Source organism: Thalassophryne amazonica, chromosome 16 (genome assembly GCF_902500255.1).
Source record: "Thalassophryne amazonica chromosome 16, fThaAma1.1, whole genome shotgun sequence".
Taxonomy (NCBI): domain Eukaryota; kingdom Metazoa; phylum Chordata; class Actinopteri; order Batrachoidiformes; family Batrachoididae; genus Thalassophryne; species Thalassophryne amazonica.
The window spans coordinates 8,643,978-8,666,520 of NC_047118.1; the positions used below are offsets into that span (position 1 = coordinate 8,643,978).

General features: G+C 41.7%; 2 protein-coding genes and 3 non-coding genes across 7 annotated transcripts in view; 3 read left to right on the top strand and 2 right to left on the bottom strand.

Moving 5' to 3' along the window:
- The window catches only part of mrc2 (mannose receptor, C type 2), a 73,537-nt gene extending 56,275 nt beyond the window's left edge, over positions 1–17,262 (bottom strand). Inside the window, exons 1-2 of the mRNA XM_034189950.1 lie at positions 17,070–17,262; positions 807–1,229 (exon numbers count right to left, since the gene is read on the bottom strand). Coding sequence (XP_034045841.1) covers positions 807–1,229; positions 17,070–17,187 — 541 coding nt within the window. The 5' untranslated portion in view covers positions 17,188–17,262. The remainder of the gene's footprint in view (positions 1–806; positions 1,230–17,069) is intronic.
- trnaq-uug lies at positions 6,362–6,433 on the top strand. Its single transcript has one exon. It is a non-coding gene; the product is annotated as a tRNA-Gln (tRNA).
- On the top strand, positions 13,174–13,255 carry trnas-uga. The gene has a single exon. It is a non-coding gene; the product is annotated as a tRNA-Ser (tRNA).
- Positions 13,628–13,699, top strand: trnaq-uug. Its single transcript has one exon. It is a non-coding gene; the product is annotated as a tRNA-Gln (tRNA).
- Positions 17,263–20,280: 3,018 nt separating the features above from the next.
- The window catches only part of tlk2 (tousled-like kinase 2), a 36,230-nt gene continuing 33,967 nt past the window's right edge, over positions 20,281–22,543 (bottom strand). For all 3 annotated transcript variants that reach the window (XM_034190377.1, XM_034190379.1, XM_034190378.1), the window contains one exon: positions 20,281–21,480. In XM_034190377.1, coding sequence (XP_034046268.1) covers positions 21,307–21,480 — 174 coding nt within the window. In that variant the 3' untranslated portion in view covers positions 20,281–21,306. The remainder of the gene's footprint in view (positions 21,481–22,543) is intronic.

A 22,543-nucleotide genomic window follows, 5' to 3' on the forward strand; every position in this document is an offset into this window, starting at 1 on the left:
TCAGACATGCTGAACGAGAGAGGAACGATTTCTCCATCTCCCTGCCTGACCTCCCTCTTTGCTCCAGTGTTGGCTGTTTGCAGTGGAGCTGCTCCATGACTGACTAATGTCAGAGGCATTCCTCTGCAGCAGCCACCCGACTTCACAAAGAAACTTCTTACGATAATCACATGAAAGTTAAAAATGTCAGTGCACCCATTTACCCCACCACAATAAAAGAGGCACTTAGTCGATTTTAGAGTTCTTAACATTCACAGTAGATCTGGAGACTCTGGTCAATGGGAGTTCCGAAGGCTTACCGAGTCTTATTCAGCAAATCTGACATTTGATATCAGCACAAACGGACCTCGTAGCATAAATTAGCCTGAACCATCGAAGACCGCAGTTAGACTGAATCTGGACTGGAAAACCATACAGACCTACAAATATATGTGAAGACCAGCACCAATTCATTTACTTACATTTGTAAACAATAGCGATGTTTTGTTTGTCTTTTGAACAGGTGGTCAGCCAGAAAAAGCCCCTGAAAGCAGTGATTTTCTTTATCCATCTGATCAGACACAGCTGTGGCATCCCCAACAGAGAGTCAGTGCGGACCACAGTGATGTAGCACAAAATACAACAGAACGGCTGAGTGAATCACTGTGTCAAATGACATCTCATAATTTACAAAGACGTCTGACAGTTTGTGTAAATGTGTCTAATACATCTGTGTAATACTCTGTGAACTCTGAAGGGGTCTAGAAGAAGTGTCTCTCAAAATTACATTTGAAAAGAAATCCTTTAACTGGCTTTATTCTACTTACCACGATACGTATTCGAGCACAGGTCCTGCATGCCACCGTACACTGTCCATTTGAGCCATCCTCCTGAGGGCTTGAGGGAAGGCGCTTGTGAGGAAACGTTCCCAAACAGAGAAGGCGAGGGAAGGTTTTTGTTGAGGCTGTCAAGCACCTGGCCACAGTTCCAGGTCCAGCGCACCCTGGGGGGTTCATGGTCACATGTGTACACGCCCAGCAGGGACCTGTCCCCTCTAGAACTGGAGTTGCCAACAGTTAGGCCCAGGCACATTGATGAGCCTAGATTGAAGAGGCGACCTCGGGTCACCCATTTCCAGCGCTGGTTGTCTTCCTCACAGGAAGTTGATAAGATGAGGGCGTGGTCCCGCACCCCCAGACATCCCCGGGCACCCTCATGGAAGAACGCAAACACATCAGATTCTAGGGGTGCTGCATGGACAGAAAGTGGAAACAATGGCATGAGTCATCAATAACACTGATGACTAAAGTATTCTATGTTCTTGGATAATATGGCGAGGGATCAATCAATAGTTGGGGTCCAACCTCTGATGTCCTTGAATACAACACAACAGTATTTCAGACTTTAAATATGCTTGAGGATTCTGTGGTAAATGCACAAATATCACCAACTAAAATACAAAGTGATCACACGTACGAGCATTAATTCAACAATAACAGACTTTATACATGACTCACCCATTCTGTATGTTCAGAATGGTCAATTTCTTAAAGTTTGACTTAGACCAGTCTTCTTCAGGACAATTTGCTCATTTCTACTATTTTGATGGGGTTTGAGGGACAAATCTTTCAGGCTGGTTTTGACTGTTGTAGCTAACTGCCTGTAAGACGTTATGTAGCTTTAGTACCCAAACAAATTATGCTTATTTAAAAGGGACATGTTATGTCACATTTTACTTATTTATATGTATTTATAAATATTTATGTGGAGATGGTGTAGTTTTGTGCTGTTTGTGGAGAGATGTACAGATGTTGCGCAGTATGAAATATACTCAACAAAAATATATATAAACGCAACACTTTTGGTTTTGCTCCCATTTTGTATGAGATGAACTCAAAGATCTAAAACTTCTTCCACATACACAATATCACCATTTCCCTCAAATATTGTTCACAAACAAGTCTAAATCTGTGATAGTGAGCACTTCTCCTTTGCTGAGATAATCCATCCCACCTCACAGGTGTGCCATATCAAGATGCTGATTAGACACCATGATTAGTGCACAGGTGTGCCTTAGACTGCCCAAAATAAAAGGCCACTCTGAAAGGTGCAGTTTTATCACATAGCACAATGCCACAGATGTCGCAAGATTTGAGGGAGCGTGCAATTGGCATGCTGACAGCAGGAATGTCAACCAGAGCTGTTGCTCGTGTATTGAATGTTCATTTCTCTACCATAAGCCGTCTCCAAAGTCGTTTCAGAGAATTTGGCAGTACATCCAACCAGCCTCACAACCGCAGACCACGTGTAACCACACCAGCCCAGGACCTCCACATCCATGTTCACCTCCAAGATCGTCTGAGACCAGCCACTCGGACAGCTGCTGAAACAATCGGTTTGCATAACCAAAGAATTTCTGCACAAACTGTCAGAAACCATCTCAGGGAAGCTCATCTGCATGCTCGTCGTCCTCATCGGAGTCTCAACCTGACTCCAGTTCGTCGTCGTAACCGACTTGAGTGGGCAAATGCTCACACTCGCTGGCGTTTGAACGGAGGACTCTGAAAGGTGCAGTTTTGTTTTATTGGGGGGGATACCAGTCAGTATCTGGTGTGACCACCATTTGCCTCATGCAGTGCAACACATCTCCTTCGCATAGAGTTGATCAGGTTGTCAATTGTGACCTGAGGAATGTTGGTCCACTCCTCTTCAATGGCTGTGCGAAGTTGCTGGATATTGGCAGGAACTGGTACACGCTGTCATATACGCCGGTCCAGAGCATCCCAAACATGCTCAGTGGGTGACATGTCTGGTGAGTATGCCGGCCATGCAAGAACTGGGACATTTTCAGCTTCCAAGAATTGTGTACAGATCCTTGCAACATGGGGCCGTGCATTATCCTGCTGCAACATGAGGTGATGTTCTTGGATGTATGGCACAACAATGGGCCTCAGGATCTCGTCACGATATCTCTGTGCATTCAAAATGCCATCAATAAAATGCACCTGTGTTCTTCGTCCATAACAGACGCCTGCCCTTACCATAACCCCACTGCCACCATGGGCCACTCGATCCACAACATTGACATCAGAAAACCGCTCACCCACACGACGTGGTCTGCGGTTGTGAGGCTGGTTGGATGTACTGCCAAATTCTCTGAAACGCCTTTGGAGACGGCTTATGGTAGAGAAATGAACATTCAATACACGAGCAACAGCTGTGGCTGACATTCCTGCTGTCAGCATGCCAACTGCACGCTCCCTCAAATCTTGCGACATCTGTGGCATTGTGCTGTGTGATAAAACTGCACCTTTCAGAGTGGCCTTTTATTGTGGACAGTCTAAGGCACACCTGTGCACTAATCATGGTGTCTAATCAGCATCTTGGTATGGCACACCTGTGAGGTGGGATGGATTATCTCAGCAAAGGAGAAGTGCTCACTATCACAGATTTAGACTTGTTTGTGAACAATATTTGAGGGAAATGGTGATATTGTGTAAAAAGTTTTAGATCTTTGAGTTCATCTCATACAAAATGGGAACAAAACCAAATGTGTTGCATTTATATTTTTGTTGAGTGTAAATACAGGGCCACTATCACGGCTACCGATACGGATACTGATACTTTTTAATACTTAAGGTGGATGCATAATCAAATGGCTCAATCTGAATGAATTTTCATGACCTTTAAGTGTTTTTATTTTCCTTTGAATTATTAATTAGTTAAAACCCAGGACAGAATTTGGGCAATGTTTCTAGGTAATTAGATACTTTATTATCATAATAAAAGTTTTTGTTTAAAAACAGGACAGAAACAAAACAATTTTTGCCATGCACTGTCATGTCTGGATTCTTTTTTTCTTAAAAAATAAAGTGCACAAAATTATCATTCAAAAACATTTAAATTGTTCAGAAACTAAAAGACAAAAATTCAATAAAATTTCTCCCTTCATTGCACTTCTTTTCTGGATTCTTTTCTTAAATAAACAAAGTGTACAAAATTATCACTCCACAACAAATGCTATAAAATATGTAGAATTTCAAGTACAATCAGGAAATAAAATACAAAAAAGAAAATTTTTCTCCGCTTCAGTGCACTTCTTTTGTGAATGCAGCAGTGCATACAGGACAGAACCTGAAACTAAAATATTGACCTCATTACACCAGTATTGATCAATATCAATACCAACCTTGATTTCGATATTATCAATATTTGGATTTATCTGCCCACCACCACAGGTGATACTGATCCAGAAACAGCTGCGTCAAAATGTATTACTTTTACATCGCTGCATAAACATCAGTGAGCAGTGTGATTGTAAAATGGCAAAACTCAAATGTCACCATCACCACTATCATATAGCAGGTAAATGACAAAATGAGAATGATAATTCCATTCCAGGATATATGATTTCAATATTCGAAATCTTACCTAGCAAAGTTCCCGCCCATAGGATGGGGTAGTTTACTAGTTATTGTAATTCAGGATCCTGTCACAGATATCTGTTATTTCACACAGACACAGAGAGGAAGAAGCTTTTAATGACCAAAAGTAAGGTGTAATGATTAGTGCGCTGGACTTAAGAGTCTAACAATGAGTTCAAATTTCATTGTAACTGAAATTTATACATTCCTGTGCATTTCAAAGAAAATCTGCCTATCACTTTCAGCCCATACAACAGGTTTGAATACTTATGTAGATGTGATTTCTTAATTTTTTTTTTTATTTATAATAAATTTGCAAAAAAAAAACCTCATTATGGGGTGTTGTGAGTGGAATTTTTGAGTGAAAAAAATGAATTTACTCCATTTTAGAATAAGGCTGTAACATAACAAAATGTGGAAAAAGTGAAGCTGTGTGAACACTTTCTGGATGCACTGTATATAGTCTATGATACTGTCACTTCAGAATTACCCCAATGAAGCAGGTAAAACCACACATGTAAGCTGTGATGGCTGAGTGGTTAAAGCGTTGGACTTGAAATCCAATAGGGTTTCCCTGCGCAGGTTCAGAAGAAGAAAAAGTCTCATCACCAGCAGGAATCTGTCCTCTTTGGAAATGGATGAAACAATGGTCCAGGTCAAGGGTCAACAGGAAAAAATCTATTTTGACCTGCCTGACAGGTCAGAATCACAACAGCAAGGAACCAACTTTACTTTAACAACTTTACCGTACATTAACAAACTGGGACTAAATATAAAGCTACAATATGAAGCACAGCAAAGCTAAATGAATCTAAAATTACCCAAATATAAAGATAACTAAATATTCTAACTGAATATTAAGGCTTTGTCACACCATGATGGATAGAACAAACTGATTATCTGTGTAGTTGAATATTTTATCTGGTGGCAAAATCACATAATCTGTCAGTCTCCCATGGATTTTGGGTTCTGATGGACAGATGACATCACATTTCCATGGGCAACACAAAGAGCTGCATTCAGCAGCTCAATTTTCTCAGTTTCTAGACATATATGCGTGCTGGGGGAAGCTGGATTTCAGCGGGATTTGCCAAGGTCTGAATGCAATTGTGGATAAGGATTAACAACTCAGCGGCGCATACTCGCCACGAAAATCTGTCGGGCACTCTGAGGTCCACATAAGAAAAGACTAAAAGCATGCATTTCCACACCCTTTTTAGAGCAAAGGGTGTGAATACTTATGTACATGTGATTTCTTAGCTTTTTATTTTTAATAAATTTACAAAAATTAAAAAATAACTTTTTTCATGTTGTCATTATGGGGTATTGTGAGTGAATTTTGAGGGAAAAATTAATTTCCTCCATTTTGGAATAAGGCTGTATCGTAACAAAATGTGGAAAAAGTGAAGCTGTGTGAATACTTTATGGGTACACCGTATACAGTCTATGATATTCTCACTTCAGAATTACCCCAATGAAGCAGGTACAACTGCCAGGAAAGCTGTGATGGCTGAGTGGTTAAAGCGTTGGACTTGAAATCCAATAGGGTTTCCCTGCACAGGTTCACTGCAAATCTTGCTCACAGTGTCAGAAGGTGGTTTTTACATAAAGTACCACCTACATATTGTTACAGCAGGAGTTTGTTTCTTTCTGCATGTCCTGTTATTGTGGGGTGGTGAAGGCAGTAGAGATCACCTGCCTTATGTGTTTTCCTGGCACAATGGCTTATAATTGCAGCAACTAAGTCAACTCTGTTGTAATTTATCTTATTGTACAGATAATTACAGCACTGTATGCAATTTCAGATATATCAAATAAATACTGATATTGAATGATTGTAATTTAGGGTCCTGTCATGTACACCTTTTATTTCACACAGAGGAAGGGAAGAAGAGAAGCAGCAGCCCGTTCCATAAAAAAAAAAAACTGCATTTCAAACAGATATACACTGACAGAGCAATTCCATGGTGTAGTGGTTATCATTCTGGACTTTGAATCCAGCAATCTGAGTTCAAATCTCAGTGGAGCTGAAATTTATACATTCATATGTATTTCAAATGAAAATGCTCTATCACTTGAAGCCCATACATGACAAATGCAGTGTTTCTCTGAAATATCAAGAAGTCTCATAATCTGTTGGACAATCAGCAGGGATTTGTTCCTCTTTGCAACTGGACACAACAATGGTCAGACCCAGGCTGAAGAGGAAAAAATATATTTTGACCAGCCTGAGGGGTCAGAATCACAAGAGCAAGGAACCAACTTTAACAACTTTACCGTACTTTAACAAACTGTAATGTGTATGAAACTAATGGAACATGAAGCAAAATATAAAAGTAACACAGTGAAGCTAACTGACTCGAAAATTACCTAAATGTAACGATGACTAAATAATCTAAGTGAATATAAAGTAGCCCTGTGATAGACTAACGAACCTGTCCAGGGTCGACCCCGCCTCCATCACCCTTAATTGTAATAAGCAGGCTTAGAAAATAAAGACCAATGAGAAGCTCATTGAAGCTAAAAGTAAAGGAATATGATTGAATAGAAGCTAACAGACTACACATCTAAGTGAGAAGCCGAAAAAGCTAAAACTAACATTATGTGAAACTGACTGAATATACAGATACAAATGTTCACAGAATATAAAACCAAGTGAGATGCAAACTGTAGTTAAAAAAAACTACATGAATATAAAGATAACTCAATAAGATAATAAAATATAAAGCTAAAACTAATGGAATATGAACCAGACTAAATATAACAGTTTTCTTCCTTTTGTATTTTTTTTTCTCCTCAGTGGAGCCATGCTAGGCTCTGTTATTAATATTTACTGGGCTGTTCCTTACTGGGTAAAGTTGGTTGATTTTCCACAGCATCAATTCACATAATAGCAGTATAATACCAGCTGAGTACTTTGGGTGCAAACGCGTCATCATTTCAGTGGCGTTAGACAACCATTCGCATGTACATAAATCAGCAGATCCTTGCATCTGCGAGGGCCACGATCAACATTCGCAAGAGCGTCGCATTGCATTTGAGCGGACATCTTACTCCTCACTTGGGGGAGGAGGAGTAACAGGCAAAAGGAAGACAGAGGACGGGAATGAGAGGATCAGTCGTAGCCAGCAGAAGTGGGACAAAGTCACTGTCAAGTCATGAATCAGCAAGTCACAAGTCTCAAGTCAAGTCTCTAGTCATAATGACCAATTGTTTGCAAGTGACTTGAGACTTGACTTGAAACTTGTGACTTGCCGAATCATGACTTGACAGTGACTTTGTCCCACCTCTGGTAGCCAGTAAACCAGTATTGATCAGTATGTCTGGTATTTATATTGTGCATTTATACTGCAAACTGTTTTTCTTTTTTACTTTAACTTTTGATACTGTGTGCTTCTTACCCTGTGTGCTGCTATACAATGCTGCTGGAACCTCAATTTCCCTAAAGGAGTCTTCCCAAGGGATCAATAAAGTTCTTTCTAATCTAATCTAATCTTTGTTGCAAGTCTGTGCAAAAAATAGCTGACATTCAGACAACACGCGCTGATGTTCTGTTTGTACAGCTTCAAGAAGATAGCAACTGCAAATTTGTCGCTAATTTGCATGTTTGGTCATCATTTAGGGTGTCCAACCACTCTCCGACAGTCGCAGCCCAGTGAGATCGGACCCTAAGGTGTCTTTGAGCACATTCCTGAATTCCCAAGTTGTTCCTGTGTGCAGTTGAGTGCTTTGGTTGGCAGCATGCTGACATGGGTGCATGTGTGAATGAGTGAATTTGAGGCATCGTTATAAAATACTGTGAGCATCTGCACCCGATGGAAAATCACTAAATAAATACAGTCCACTTATTTGAGACATTCTTGAGAAAAGCCTTTGAACAAGCAGACAGCCGGAAGCTGACACCAAGAAGGGATTCAAACAGAAGCTTTACGTCAGTCTGGAGCAGACACGGCTCAACGTTTGATGTGAGAAAACTCGCGGGCAATCAGCAAGAGCACAGAATTCCAGATTAATTTAAGCCACTGTGTGAAAGCTAAGCCGAAACAGCTCTCCTGCTGTGATCTCATCCTCTTCTCTGCTCTGTTGCCCTCCTTCAACACTGAAGCTGGTTTCCTACTCAAGAGAGAGGCTGGAAAACCTACAGCCAAGAACCAGCAGTAATGCTTGCCAAGAGAGGCAGATCTTCCCAGAACCTCCACCTCCTCAAAGGGCTGCTGGACCAGGTTCCAGGACAAACGCTCCAAGTGTGGGGGACTAAACGGAACAAAGGTTTTGGCTGTAGTTATTCTTGAGTATGAAGCTGATGTGTGGATAAGCGCGTCTCTGCTACAATGTTCATTTATTTTCTTTGCACATATTCCATTTTTTAAGATACAGCTTGAGCACAAATATTTCTGTATTTTGACAGATGTTTGAGATAAACAGGACTTGGACTGCTGAACAAACAGGCTGGAAATTCCAGCCTGCTGTGTTTGTTTGTTTGGTGTTTATGGCGGCCTGGCGTCTGAGGCCAACCAAAACTGCGGACAGGTTTTATCTCGCCTGAGAAGCAACGGAGACGATTATCAGAATGAACATCTGCATTCTGCAACCAGGGTCAGAAAGAGATCCCACTGTGAAACTGGGACTCAAATTGAAACCACACAGGTTACCACCGTACATCCACATGTACGCGAGCTGTAATCGAATACAACTGGTAAGAGTTACTGCAGTTATTTTGAAATGATGGATGTTTTGTGTGAAATTAAACAGTGTCGCCAACCGAATGGTCCCCCTAAAAATCGGTTCCCCCCTGATGACGCGGTGATGGCGCTGTTCACGGATTAACACCTCGTTTCGGCTTCAAACTGCCTCTAGTCATCATCTATCTCAGCGATAGACATCTGAAGCTTTTGTACAACAATCATTTCTACATAAATTTAGCATTATTTCATCAAAAAAGGCGGCGGAAGCAATCAGAGCACCGCGGCTAAACAAACTGCTAGCTGATGCGGTTTATAACGGCCTCGTTTCTGCTTAAAACTGACTTTAGAATGATTTAAGAGGTTTTACCTTTATCATGGTTAATAATCTCATTAATCCATTTGATTGCTTTGTTTCAGATTTGCTGCTGTGGTCCGAAATGATGCATGCACAGATGCAAAAGGTGGATGATTTTTAGGGGCAGACTGTTCGGTCTGCGACACTGGCACTAGAGTGCCATGCTGCTCAGCTGTGTGCACTCATAATGAATGGGAGAATTACTCTGTAATTACACATCGTGTTACTCTCAAGAGATGGCTAAATAAAGAAAAATATAAACCGTTGACAGAAATAATGAAAAGCATTTGCTAAAATACTTAACTGTTTTTACATTAGTCATTAATCTGTGTATGACTTAACTTGGCACTGATGAATTTCAGTTAGGCCACTCATTAACCAGAAACCCCCCCCCCAACAATCTCTAATTATATTTAAGCAGTGACAAAATCTGCTACGGTGACTGGTAATGGATCTCAGAGTAGGTAAGGAGTTTAAGTAGACAGGGTTTAATAATGTTAACTATTGCCACCGGTTTAATATTATTAAATTTTTATGCAGCCAAGTGTGAAGCTGAATAAAGCTAACAAACAAAATGTGACATTATGAATATAAAGAAAACTAAAAATGCTAACATAATGGCACATGAAACTGACATATTACAGTTCATCCAGAAAATATTCACAGTGCTTCACTTTTTCAATTTTGTTATGTTACAGCCTTATTCCAAAATACACTCAACAAAAATATAAATGCAACACTTTTGGTTTTGCTCCCATTTTGTATGAGATGAACTCAAAGATCTAAAACTTTTGCCACATACACAATATCACCATTTCCCTCAAATATTGTTCACAAACCAGTCTAAATCTGTGATAGTGAGCACTTCTCCTTTGCTGAGATAATCCATCCCACCTCACAGGTGTGCCATATCAAGATGCTGATTAGACACCATGATTAGTGCACAGGTGTGCCTTAGACTGCCCACAATAAAAGGCCACTCTGAAAGGTGCAGTTTTATCACACAGCACAATGCCACAGATGTCGCAAGATTTGAGGGAGCGTGCAACTGGCATGCTGACAGCAGAAATGTCAACCAGAGCTGTTGCTCGTGTATTGAATGTTCATTTCTCTACCATAAGCCGTCTCCAAAGGCGTTTCAGAGAATTTGGCAGTACATCCAACCAGCCTCACAACCGCAGACCACGTGTAACCACACCAGCCCAGGACCGCCACATCCAGCATGTTCACCTCCAAGATCGTCTGAGACCAGCCACTCGGACAGCTGCTGAAACAATCGGTTTGCATAACCAAAGAATTTCTGCACAAACTGTCAGAAACTGTCTCAGGTTAAGGCCATCTGCATGCTCGTCGTCCTCATCGGGGTCTCGACCTGACTCCAGTTTGTCATCGTAACCGACTAGAGTGGGCAAATGCTCACATTCGCTGGCATTTGGCACGTTGGAGAGGTGTTCTCTTCACGGATGAATCCCGGTTCACACTGTTCAGGGCAGATGGCAGACAGCGTGTATGGCGTCGTGTGGGTGAGCAGTTTTCTGATGTCAATGTTGTGGATCGAGTGGCCCATGGTGGCGGTGGGGTTATGGTATGGGCAGGCGTCTGTTATGGACGAAGAACACAGGTGCATTTTATTGATGGCATTTTGAATGCACAGAGATACCATGACGAGATCCTGAGGCCCATTGTTGTGCCATACATCCAAGAACATCACCTCATGTTGCAGCAGGATAATGCACGGCCCCATGTTGCAAGGATCTGTACACAATTCTTGGAAGCTGAAAATGTCCCAGTTCTGGCATGGCCGGCATACTCACCGGACATGTCACCCATTGAGCATGTTTGGGATGGTCTGGACCGGTGTATACAACAGCGTGTACCAGTTCCTGCCAATATCCAGCAACTTCGCACAGCCATTGAAGAGGAGTGGACCAACATTCCACAGGCCACAATTGACAACCTGATCAACTCTATGCGAAGGAGATGTGTTGCATTGCATGAGGCAAATGGTGGTCACACCAGATACTGACTGGTATCCCCCCCCCAGTAAAACAAAACTGCACCTTTCAGAGTGGCCTTTTATTGTGGACAGTCTAAGGCACACCTGTGCACTAATCATGGTGTCTAATCAGCATCTTGATATGGCACACCTGTGAGGTGGGATGGATTATCTCAGCAAAGGAGAAGTGCTCACTATCACAGATTTAGACTGGTTTGTGAACAATATTTGAGGGAAATGGTGATATTGTGTATGTGGCAAAAGTTTTAGATCTTTGAGTTCATCTCATACAAAATGGGAGCAAAACCAAAAGTGTTGCGTTTATATTTTTGTTGAGTGTAGATGAAATTCATATTTTCCCTCAAAATTCTAAACACAATACCCCACAATGACAATGTGAAAAATGTTTTTTTTTTTTTTTCCCCTTTTGCAATTTAAAAAAAAAAACAAAAAAAAAAACTAAGAACTCACACGTGCATAAGTATTCACGGCCTTTGCCATGAAGTTTGGAATTGAGCTCAGGTACATCCTGTTTCCACTGATCATTGTTGAGATGTTTCTACAGCTTAATTGGAGTCCACCTGGGGGGTAAATTAGTTGACTGAACATGATTTGGAAAAGCACACACCTGTCTACATATAAGGTCCCACAGTTGACAGTTCATGTCAGAGCACAAACCAAGCATGAAGTCAAAGGAATTGTCTATAGACCTCTGAGACTGGATTGTCTCAAGGCACAGAAATATTTCTCCCAATGAGCCAAGGTCCCAATGAGCACAGTGGCCTCCATCATCCTTAAATGGAAGTAGTTCAGAAATGTCAGGACTCTTCCTAGAGCTGGCCGCCCATCTAAACTCAGTGATCGGGTGAGAAGGTCCTTAGTCAGGGAGGTGACCAAGAACCCGCTGGTCACTCTGTCAGAGCTCCAGCATTCCTCTGTGGAGAGAGGAGAACCTTCAAGGACAACCATCTCTGCAGCAATCCACCAATCAGCCCTGTATGGTAGTGGCCAGACAGAAGCCAAAAGGCACCTGAAGGACTCTCAAACCATGAGAAACAAAATTCTCTGGTCTAATGAGACAAAGATTGAACGCTTTGGTGTGAATGCCAGGTGTCATGTTTGGAGGAAACATGTGAAGCATGGTGGTGGCAGCATCATGCTGTGGGGATGGATTTCAGTAGCAGGAACTGGGAGACTAGTCAGGATTGAGGGAAAGATGACTGTAGCAATGTACAGAGACATCCTGGATAAAAATCAGCTCCAGAGCGCTCTTGACCTCAGACTGGGGCAACAGTTCATCTTTGAACAGGACAATGACCCTAAGCACACAGCCAAGATATCAAAGGAGTGGCTTCAGGACAACTCTGTGAATGTCTGAGTGGCCCAGCCAGAGCCCAGACCTGAATCTGATTGAACATCTCTTGAGAGATCTGAAAATGGATGTGCACCGACGCTCCCCGTCCAACCTGATGGAGCTTGAGAGGTGCTGCAAAGAGGAATGAGCAAAACTGCCCAAAGATAGGTGCACCAAGCTTGTGGCATCATATTCAAGATGACTTGAGGCTGTAATTGCTGCCAAAAGTGCATCAACAAAGTATTGAGCAAAGGGTGTGAACACTTAGTTTTTATTTTTTTAAATACATTTACAAAAAAAAAAAACTTTTTTCATGTTGTCATTATGGGGTGTTGTTAGAAATTTGAGGGAAAAATGAATTTACTCTATTTTGGAATAAGGCTGTGATGGCTGAGTGGTTAAAACGTTGGAATTGAAATCCAATAGGGTTTCCCTGCGCAGGTTTGAATCCTGCTCACAGCGTCATAAGGTGGTCTTTACATACCACCAATATATTGTTTTTCTGAGTGTCCTGTTATTGTGGGCTGCTGAAGATGGAAGTACTAGAAATCACCTGCCTTATGTGTTTTCTTGGTGCAATGGCTGATAATTGCAGCAATAAGCCCCCTCTGTTGTAATTTATCTCTGTGATATTACTGTAATCGCAGAGATATTGTACAGATACTTAAAGGAATGTATGCAATTTCATATATATCAAATAAATACTCATATTGTACAATTGTAATTCAGGTTCCTGTCATGTACACCTCTTATTTCACACAGAGGAAGGGAAGAAGAGAAGCAGCCTGTTCCATAGGAAAACCTGTATTTCAAACAGATGGACACTGACAGAGCAGTTCCATGGTGTAATGGTCAGCACTCTGGACTTTGAATCCAGCAGTCTGAGTTCAAATCTCAGTGGAACTGAAATTTATATATTTGTGTGTATTTCAAAGGATATTTCTCTGAAATATCAAAAGGTCTCGGAATCATCGGAACATCGAAAGTATCTTAGTAATGTCAGAACAATTAAATGGTTATCGATGAACAGCTTGTCCAGTTTGAGATAATTGATCAGGAACACCTATAATCACAATCTGTCATCAGTTATTGTCGCTGATAATCAAATTTCATCAAAATGTGGGCACATGGTTACATGGAAGGCAGATAAACATTGGAGGAAGATCAAGTTGTGATCAAAGGTGTTTTCATTTAATCAGTTTTTTTAATCTCTCTCCTGTGATTTCAACATGAAGTTTTATGAAAACGACTGCAGACTACAGAAAATTTGAAACCCCTCACCCATCAGTAGGGTATCCTATAGAGGTGGGCGGCACGATCCTAATATCGATACCGACGCTGGTATTGATAATGAACGATCCTCATGTAAAAAGATCGATACTCAAGCTTTTTTCTCTCCCGCACACACTGACTGCTGCACACGCAGATTTATCAAAGTCTACTCTTTGTCTGTAAGAGTAGCGCTGTGCTGTGTCACACAACAAGGCGCAGTGCACCCCCCCCTGGTCTTTTATTGCGCCGTCATGTGGCTCAGAGGCGCCAGCCAACAGCCATGCAGGTAGGCTGAGCCTGGCCTGCCCACTCAGCGCTCTCCTCGAGTCAACCCTCTACCTCAGGAGATTTTGTTTTAAGCTGTGTTGAGTGATATTTTTTAAACAAAAATGTCGATTGTGATAATAAAGTATTTTGTTGTCACATACAATGTTTGGCGAAATTCTATCCTAGGTCGTTTGGATCCTTTGGATCTATGAAGCTTAAATATGAAAAAGTATCGGTATCGATATCGGTGATACTGGGCCTGTATTTACTTGGTATCGGATCAATACCAAAATTCCCCGTATCGCCCACCTCTAGTATCCTATGTAAGCTCTAAGACCCATTGGCATAGGTGCTCACCCTCAGATTCCACTTCATAAAACCTAGAAATCTTGTCCATTCAGCTGCTCCCTTTTTGTTCGGGGTCTCCACAGCAGATACGGCCAGAACCACATTGGTATTTGGCACAAGTATAACGCTGGATGCCCTTCCTGATGCAACTCCAGTTTCACCTGGAGAAACACACACAGCGGCTGGTGCTGTGAAGAGGACTCCCATCCAAGTACTAAGTACTAACCAGATCCTGCACTGATTAGCTTCTGAGATGTGACAGGATCAGACTCACATAGAGCAGACCGACTGCTATAAAACCTAGAAATCTACGTATAATAAATTATTTCTAAGAATTATCATTTTAAAACTGAAGAAGTTATTATGATGAGTGTTAAAATGTCTTGAAGACTAACAAGAAGTCTGGTTGCTGTAAAGCTTTAGAAGGGTCTTAAGTCCAGACTTTGGGTGCTTTCATACCTACCTTGTTTGGTCCAAACTAAAATCGCAGGTGTGAAATCTGTCTTGGACCACAGTCCAGACCAAAATTACAAAAATCTGGCCCAACCGGCAAAGAAGAAGAAAAAAAAAAAAAGAGGCCTTGATTTGCCCAAAATAAACCGTGGTCCCATGTGTTTGCAGTGTGAAAACACTTTTTGCATAGATCGGACATTCAAATTACTATAACCCATTAAAGAGTAGTAGAAAAAAGCATAATTTATTAATTTACCTGATTAAAATGGGGTGACTCTCTGCAGTGCTGTCTGTCTTTTCTCCCCGTTAAAGAGGAAACAATATCCGTTTTGTCCTTGTAGCTGAGGCAGGTAGTAAAAGTAGAAAATTTTTAACTTTTGGTGACACGCAACTTTACATGCTGTTAGTAATAATACTGTAACATTAGCAGTGTAGCTACACTGAAAATAATCAGTTCTTTAATTTTTTTTTTCTAGATTCAAACTCAACTTTTTTTAAATTTACATTTTTTGTTGTCAATTTGGCAGATATCCACCAAATTGACAAGGAGAGCATGATCATCTACAAACCAATGAATGTCAAGTATAGGAAGACGTAACCTGTATAGATGATGACATTGGGCTGTAAGGACGTCATGCGAATGCAACCTTGCAATGTGAAACCAAGCTAACCGGACAAAACATACTTTCAGGTTTAAAAATGCCCTAAAAGACTGCAGTTTCTAAGTAAGTTGGTTCTATGTGCTGAAATTACAAGCTTGCTGACTTCAGTTTCATCTGTGGTACAGAGCGTAAATTGGGTCCTGGAATAGCAGCACGGTGTAAATTCTACCAGAGGACTCAAGTTTTTAAATCAGCTTTAACTGCTAAATGAAGCAGGTGTTTCCATTAGTCATCAGCTTTGAAACAATAGGAGCCACACACATTTCTTAAAACAATGTTCTCACTCACCTCTCGCTGTTTGCAGATCGCCAACAAGATGTCCCCTCCTCCACCCCAATGCCAAAAGTAGGTAGTTGCTTGGGGTGGGGCAGGGCCTGCCGCCAGCTATTGCCAGTCTACTCTCTGCCATGTGGGGTCCAGTGCCAAATCTAATTCACCATGAACTATAACTTTCTGTGCATTATGTTGTCCATTAAAATATTAACTTTAACTTGCTTTCCGAGTCATTCTGGTGGAAATGCAGAGTAGGGAAAGATACATTGTGCTCCACAAGTTGTGTGAGATAAGATTCCCCTGGTACAATTCAGTATTTCCATATACGTTACATAGCAACTGCATGCATTTATTCAAGGACATGCTGCATTCCTTCTGTCACTCACAATGTAAATGTTGATATTCAGTCTGACAATCAATAATAAGGAAAGGTCTTCCTGAGTCATAAAAAACAATGCAGTCGCTGTGTCATGCATAGGCCTGATGTTTTCAGTCGGTTAGGTCTGGAGTGAATGTGTTAATTACAACCTGGAACAGGATAAAGGTCACATCTGCCTGCAGGGGTCTAATGAAGCAGCAGCCTTAAAATAATAATAATAATAATCATCATCATCATCATCATCCAGTGTTTGAAAGCGAATAAACAGCGCCTTGACTTAAATTATATAGTCGTATGAATACGAATGTGAATAAAGAAGCCTGCAGCTTTTTTTCCCTCCTCCATTTTTCTCCACATCTGGTTCCACTCAACACTCGGACTTTTGGTTCGTGGCAAACCGATGCACCAAATCTACAAAGTATCACGTTAAAAATAAAAAAAGAAAAGAATGAAAAAAAACCCACTTCATTTCGTCTGACTGAGGCTGCAAGTCACCAAAAACAAAATAATCTAAAATACAACCAACGTGAGCGCGATTTTTCCACTTTGATATGAATGACGCCAAAGCTTTTATTTTGTTTATTTATTTTAAAAAGGTGGTTAAAAAAAAAAAAAAACTCACCCGTCACACTCCTCAGTTCCAGAGTCAAGATGAATAAATATAAAGTGCATTTGTAGAATAGAAGTTGTGTCCACGCGCCGCTGGACTCCTTGTTTCGGTGCCGCTCGTTGACTTTCATCTCACCGCACGCGCACACTCAAACAACAAAAGCTCAACACGCGAAAAGAAAAATTAAAAAAAAAAAAAAAAAAAAAAAGGAGGAGGAGTAGAGCGAGAGTTCTCGGAGGAGGAGGCGGAGAAGACTTGTTGGAAGTCGCTGGAGCTCCTTCGTGTGTATCTGATGGAGCCGAGAGACAAATGAATGGAGCGACGTCAACACCGAGTGCGTCAGTGGGGCGATCCAACGTGAGGTCCGTGGACCCGCCGCGGCCTGGAAAGGACCCTGATGACAGTAATATAATTTCACGAAGTTTGGACCAAACTTGGTGAAATGATTGAAGGGTCAGTCTGTGACAAAGCGATTTTAAGGAAGTGTGCTATTCGTACGTAGTTGAATTAATATCGTACCTAGCATAGCCTTGTTATGGTTAGGATTAGTGGTTGTGGTAAATGTAGTTTAGGAATCTATGTGTCAACAGCAAATCTTCAAGTACGTAGCCTTATGATCACGTGACCCATACTGGCCAGTAACAGATGCTACATTCACCCTATTGACGTATCCCATAATCCCTGCCAGAGTCGCTGCAGTCAAACAACATATAGAGAATCCACATGATGACAATTGTAAATGAATATTATACTACAAAAATGTATTCTTTTTATGCTTTTCGTCACGTTAATAAGAGACTGCTGCATGATACCCTGAAAACTTGCTAAAACAACGAATAATTCGTGTCTGCTACGTTTAATCTCCGTGGAATTTAATAAATGCAAACCGAATTTCAGATATATTATATTAGTCTGGAACAAAGAGGACAGTGTTGTAAAAAACAGCAGCTCCCACTGAAAATAACAGAGAGAGACTGTGATTCTCGCATGTTTACATAAAACAAATGCAATAACGTCTAAAAACCCAGAAAATATATTCACAAGAGTTTTAGGCACAATATAAAAATAGTTTTATGTTGCGATGTTAATCCTGTTGTCTGTGTGCAGCGGTTAAAGTGCATCGTGATCAGAGCGTCTCAATGCAGTTCTCAATGTTACTGAGATCTCGCAGCATGGCAATTTTTTTTATTTTTTTACAATTTTAACCATTCACCTTATTCAGGAAGTCAGGGTGGGCCACTCCATTTTGTCAAGCAACCTCCGGTTTGCCACTGCGTTGATTAGCTACGTGGGAACACAGTACGCTAGAAGTGTCGAAAAAACTGGAAGGAGGAGGAAACTATCGCTTTCAGAACATTTTGAACGTGGAAAGGAGAGATCTGACTGCTGTGGACCAGCATTTAACGTGTTCCCTCCTCCATCGAAAGATGTGGATCTCTGGTGTTCACTAAAGGCGCTGAATATGAAAAATCCACCCAAACGTCTATGTCTGTTCTTTACATTTTGTGGAGAAAAAAAAACCCACACCACTGGATCCTTACCCAGTGAAGAAGTTGAAGAAGCCACGGCGGATGCTCGTAAGACAAACGGGTAAGCTGTGTTTGTAGCATTAGCTGTTATCTAATTTACTCATTTTCTAGTGTTTGATACAACCAAGCACTGCATGAAAAAACACCATACGTATATTAATGTTACGTAATCTTGGCATTACGGTGATACTACTTGTTGGGTAGTATTTTAACTTGTGCTTTTATATGAGCTGCGCAGCACGAAGCTCGTAGTTCCTCATAGCCAAACCGTCCACGCCGAGTGACAACACTAAGTAGTTAAAAATAATCGAGGGCCACTTTTTCATGTCATCTTCCCACTCTGTCATGACCCATGGGTGAGCCAGAGTCAATCCCTTTGAGCTTTTCAAAAAGGTTTTTGTTTCTACCCATCTAATGACTTCTATTGTTCTATATTGAAAACACCGCTCAGCAGAAGTCCAAAGACAAAACGGAAATGCCTCTGTTGTCAAAGTGGGCGGGGCTAAAAAAGGTGAATACCACATTTAGAGATACGTTATGACGAAGTACTAATAGCAGTGTTATGGTATTGTATGAGGAAGAGGACTAGCATACTCTGATGGTGGTGTAGGACATGTTTGAGGACAGTGTGACAGCATTGAGATGTGCAGAATTGACGCAACTTCAACTTGGAGATGGGATTGCACCAAGAATCACCTCAGAGCCCTTTTTTGTTGGCAGACAAGACTCCATAGACTATGACATTTGAAGATGACATTGTGCTCTACAGGCAGCAGGTTGAGATGAGCCTGGAGAAGTGGAGGAATGCTCTGGAGGGAAGGGGATTGAAAATCAGTAAGCGCAAGAATTTAGGCCAGAGAGGAGGTTTATCGATGTGGTCAAAGAGGCTGTGCAGGTGACTGGTGTGACACAAGAAGATGCAGAAGGCAGGGTGAGGTGGAGCATGATTATCTGCTGTGCAGGCAGCTTAATAGAAGCAGCCAATACAACAATGCACAGACATTATGAACAAGAGTTTGATTTTGGACACCGTCAATAGATTTATGTGGAACAAGAAAAGGTTTAGAGGCTTTTGTCTACACAAGCGACTCAATACACTCACTCATCTCCAACCGCCTACTCCAATTAAAGATCACTGGGGGCTGGAGCCCAGCAGTCACAGGGCATGAGGCGGGGTACACCCTGGACAGGATGGCAGTCTATCACACGGCCATATATAGACAAACACATTCACACCCACAGATTGTGGCGTCTCAAGGTTCTTGAAATGGAGCAATATCTCCACCTGGTGGACATTTACTATTACTGCAGGCAAAACAGAATGAATGCAGGCACAACATAAGCTTGCCAAGAGCTCTAATAGAAACTAAGCACACAATCAACCCATTGGATCGCAGCTTTGAACTGGTATTTGTGTTTTACTGATGCACTTTTCTTTCGAACAATTTGAAACTGAAGAATACAGCTCAAAGATATCCAGCACCTACTTGGTGGAGCTGAAATTTAGTCATTTTGTGAATTTTCATTTGCGTTCAAGTGTGACTAACATGGAAAAAAAAATACATTATAGTCATGAATAATTTATGTATTGTAAATCCCTCAAACATAAACCCAGAAAAAAAATTTAACCAATGGTATTTAATGGTTTATGCAACTCTGCTAAGGCCCAATCTCCCCCCAACAGTACTATGAAGTAAGCCTGTCCCTTGCATTTATTGGCTGAAAATAAATTCAAACATACCTAAATAAATATGTGTTTATGGTAGGCGGGCAATCAATACAGTAACATTTCTAATTAAAGGCAACTTGAACAACACAATAGTTTTTCCATAAAACCGATTAAATCAAAAAGTAAAAAAAAAATCCAAAGGAGTCATTCCATAACAGCTTCCTCTTCATATCAAGTAACAAGATTCTAAAACCCATTCATTCTACAAAACAGAGGTGGAATACTGCCACCAGCTGGAAGTTATAAGCTTTGGTCACAGGAGTTCTGAGGTGGGAGAGAGGGGTGCCAGGGGGAGGAGCTTCAGTCTGTTCTTTCACAAAGTATCTGCATGGAATTTAAGCAGGGTGGAGGATCCCAGAACAGCAGGGTGGATGACATAGTGCCATAGATACTCAGGATTCAACACAATAACCCGCCGTACTGCTACTCTCAGTCTGCTTCAGGGGGGATGAATGCAAACAAATGTTTGATTTTCGGGGGAGTTCAGACGACCAAAACGGTTCATGCATGGGTGGGTGGGTGTGTGTGTGTGCGTGCGTGAGTATGCGTATGAAATCTTAAATAGTCCTTTCCACCTGGTTGAGCTGAAGCAGTTCTATACTTCTTTTAATTGTATTTTTTTTTATATTAAAACTGTTTTGCAGGGTGTTGGGGGAATTCAAACATTGAACCATACTTTTCACGACAAGAGCGCCAAACCCCATCCCTAGTGTTGAGTCAACTGGGGCTTTGACCCGACCCAGAACAATGCCACTGTCTTGAGAATGAGGACAGGTAGGCTGGGGTGGGCAGAAGCAAGGGGATGAGGAGCGATACGAGTCGTCCTGCCCAACCCATCTGTGACTTCACAACCACCCCGTGCCCTCATCTGACCATGTTCTCTGTCTTCAAGTCGAGGCGGGATGCTGTCGGGAGGTGAGACATTACAGTGTGTCGCTCCCCACCATCCCACTCTTCAACTGGTTCTGTTAGTCTGTTAAAGGGTGTGGGGTCAGTTTGAGGTGCTGCTGTTTGAGGAGCTCGAAGTGGAGGCTACAGCCATTCCCGAAGTGCCTGAGGAGGCCACCGACTTGCGGATGTGGGGAAGGAGGAAGGGGTCACTGGCGAGCTGGTGCACATCAATGCGGTCCTCCTTACGGTAGACTAGACAGCGCCTTATAAAGGCCTGGAGGAAGGAAAAAAAAAAATATTCAAGGTCAAAAAAATTTTATTACTGAAAATCAACTACATAACTTGACAGTGTTTAAAGAAGCTGTGAGGCGTACCACGCACCTGGAGGGTATTCAAAGCACATTCCCCATTTTATGTTATAGCCTTATTGTAAAATGGAGAAAATTCATTTTTTACCCTCAAAATTCTACTCCTAACACCCCATAATGACAAGGACATTCACAGAGTTGTCCTGAAGCCACTCCTTTGATATCTTGGCTGCGTGCTTAGGGTCATTGTCTTGCTGAAAGATGAACTGTCACCCCAGTCTGAGGTCAGAGCGCTCTGGAGCAGGTTTTCATCCAGGATGTCTCTGTACATGCACTCATTTTTCCCCTCAATCCTGACTAGTCTCCCAGTTCCTGCTGCTGAAAAACATCTCCACAGCATGATGCTGCCACCACCACGCTTCACTGTAGGGATGGTGCTTGGTTTCCTCCAAACATGACGCCTGGCATTCACACCAAAGAGTTCAATCTTTGCCTCATCAGACCAGAGAATTTTCTTTCTCATGGTCTGAGAGTCATTCAGTTGTCTTTTGTCAAACTCCAGGTGGGCTGCCATGTACCTTTGACTAAGGAGTGGCTTCTGTCTGGCCACTCTGCCATACAGGCCTGATTGGTGGATTGCTGCAGAGATGGTTGTCCTTCTGGAAGATTCTCCTATCTCCATTGAGGAATTCTGGAGCTCTGACAGAGTGACCATCGGGTTCTTGGTCACCTCCCTGATTAAGACCCTTTTCCAGGATCACTCAGTTTAGACGGGCAGCCAGCTCTAGGAAGAGTCCTGGTCGAGTCAAACTACTTATATTTACAGATGATGGAGGCCACTGTGCTCATTGAGACCTTCAAAGCAGCAGAAATGTTTCTGTTCCCATGCAGATTTGTGCCTTGAGACAATCCTGTCTCGGAGGTCTACAGACAACTTATTTGACCTCATGTTTAGTTTGTGCTCTGACTGTCAACTGTGGGACCTTATATGTAGACAGGTTGTGTCTCTTTCCAAATCACGTCCAGTCA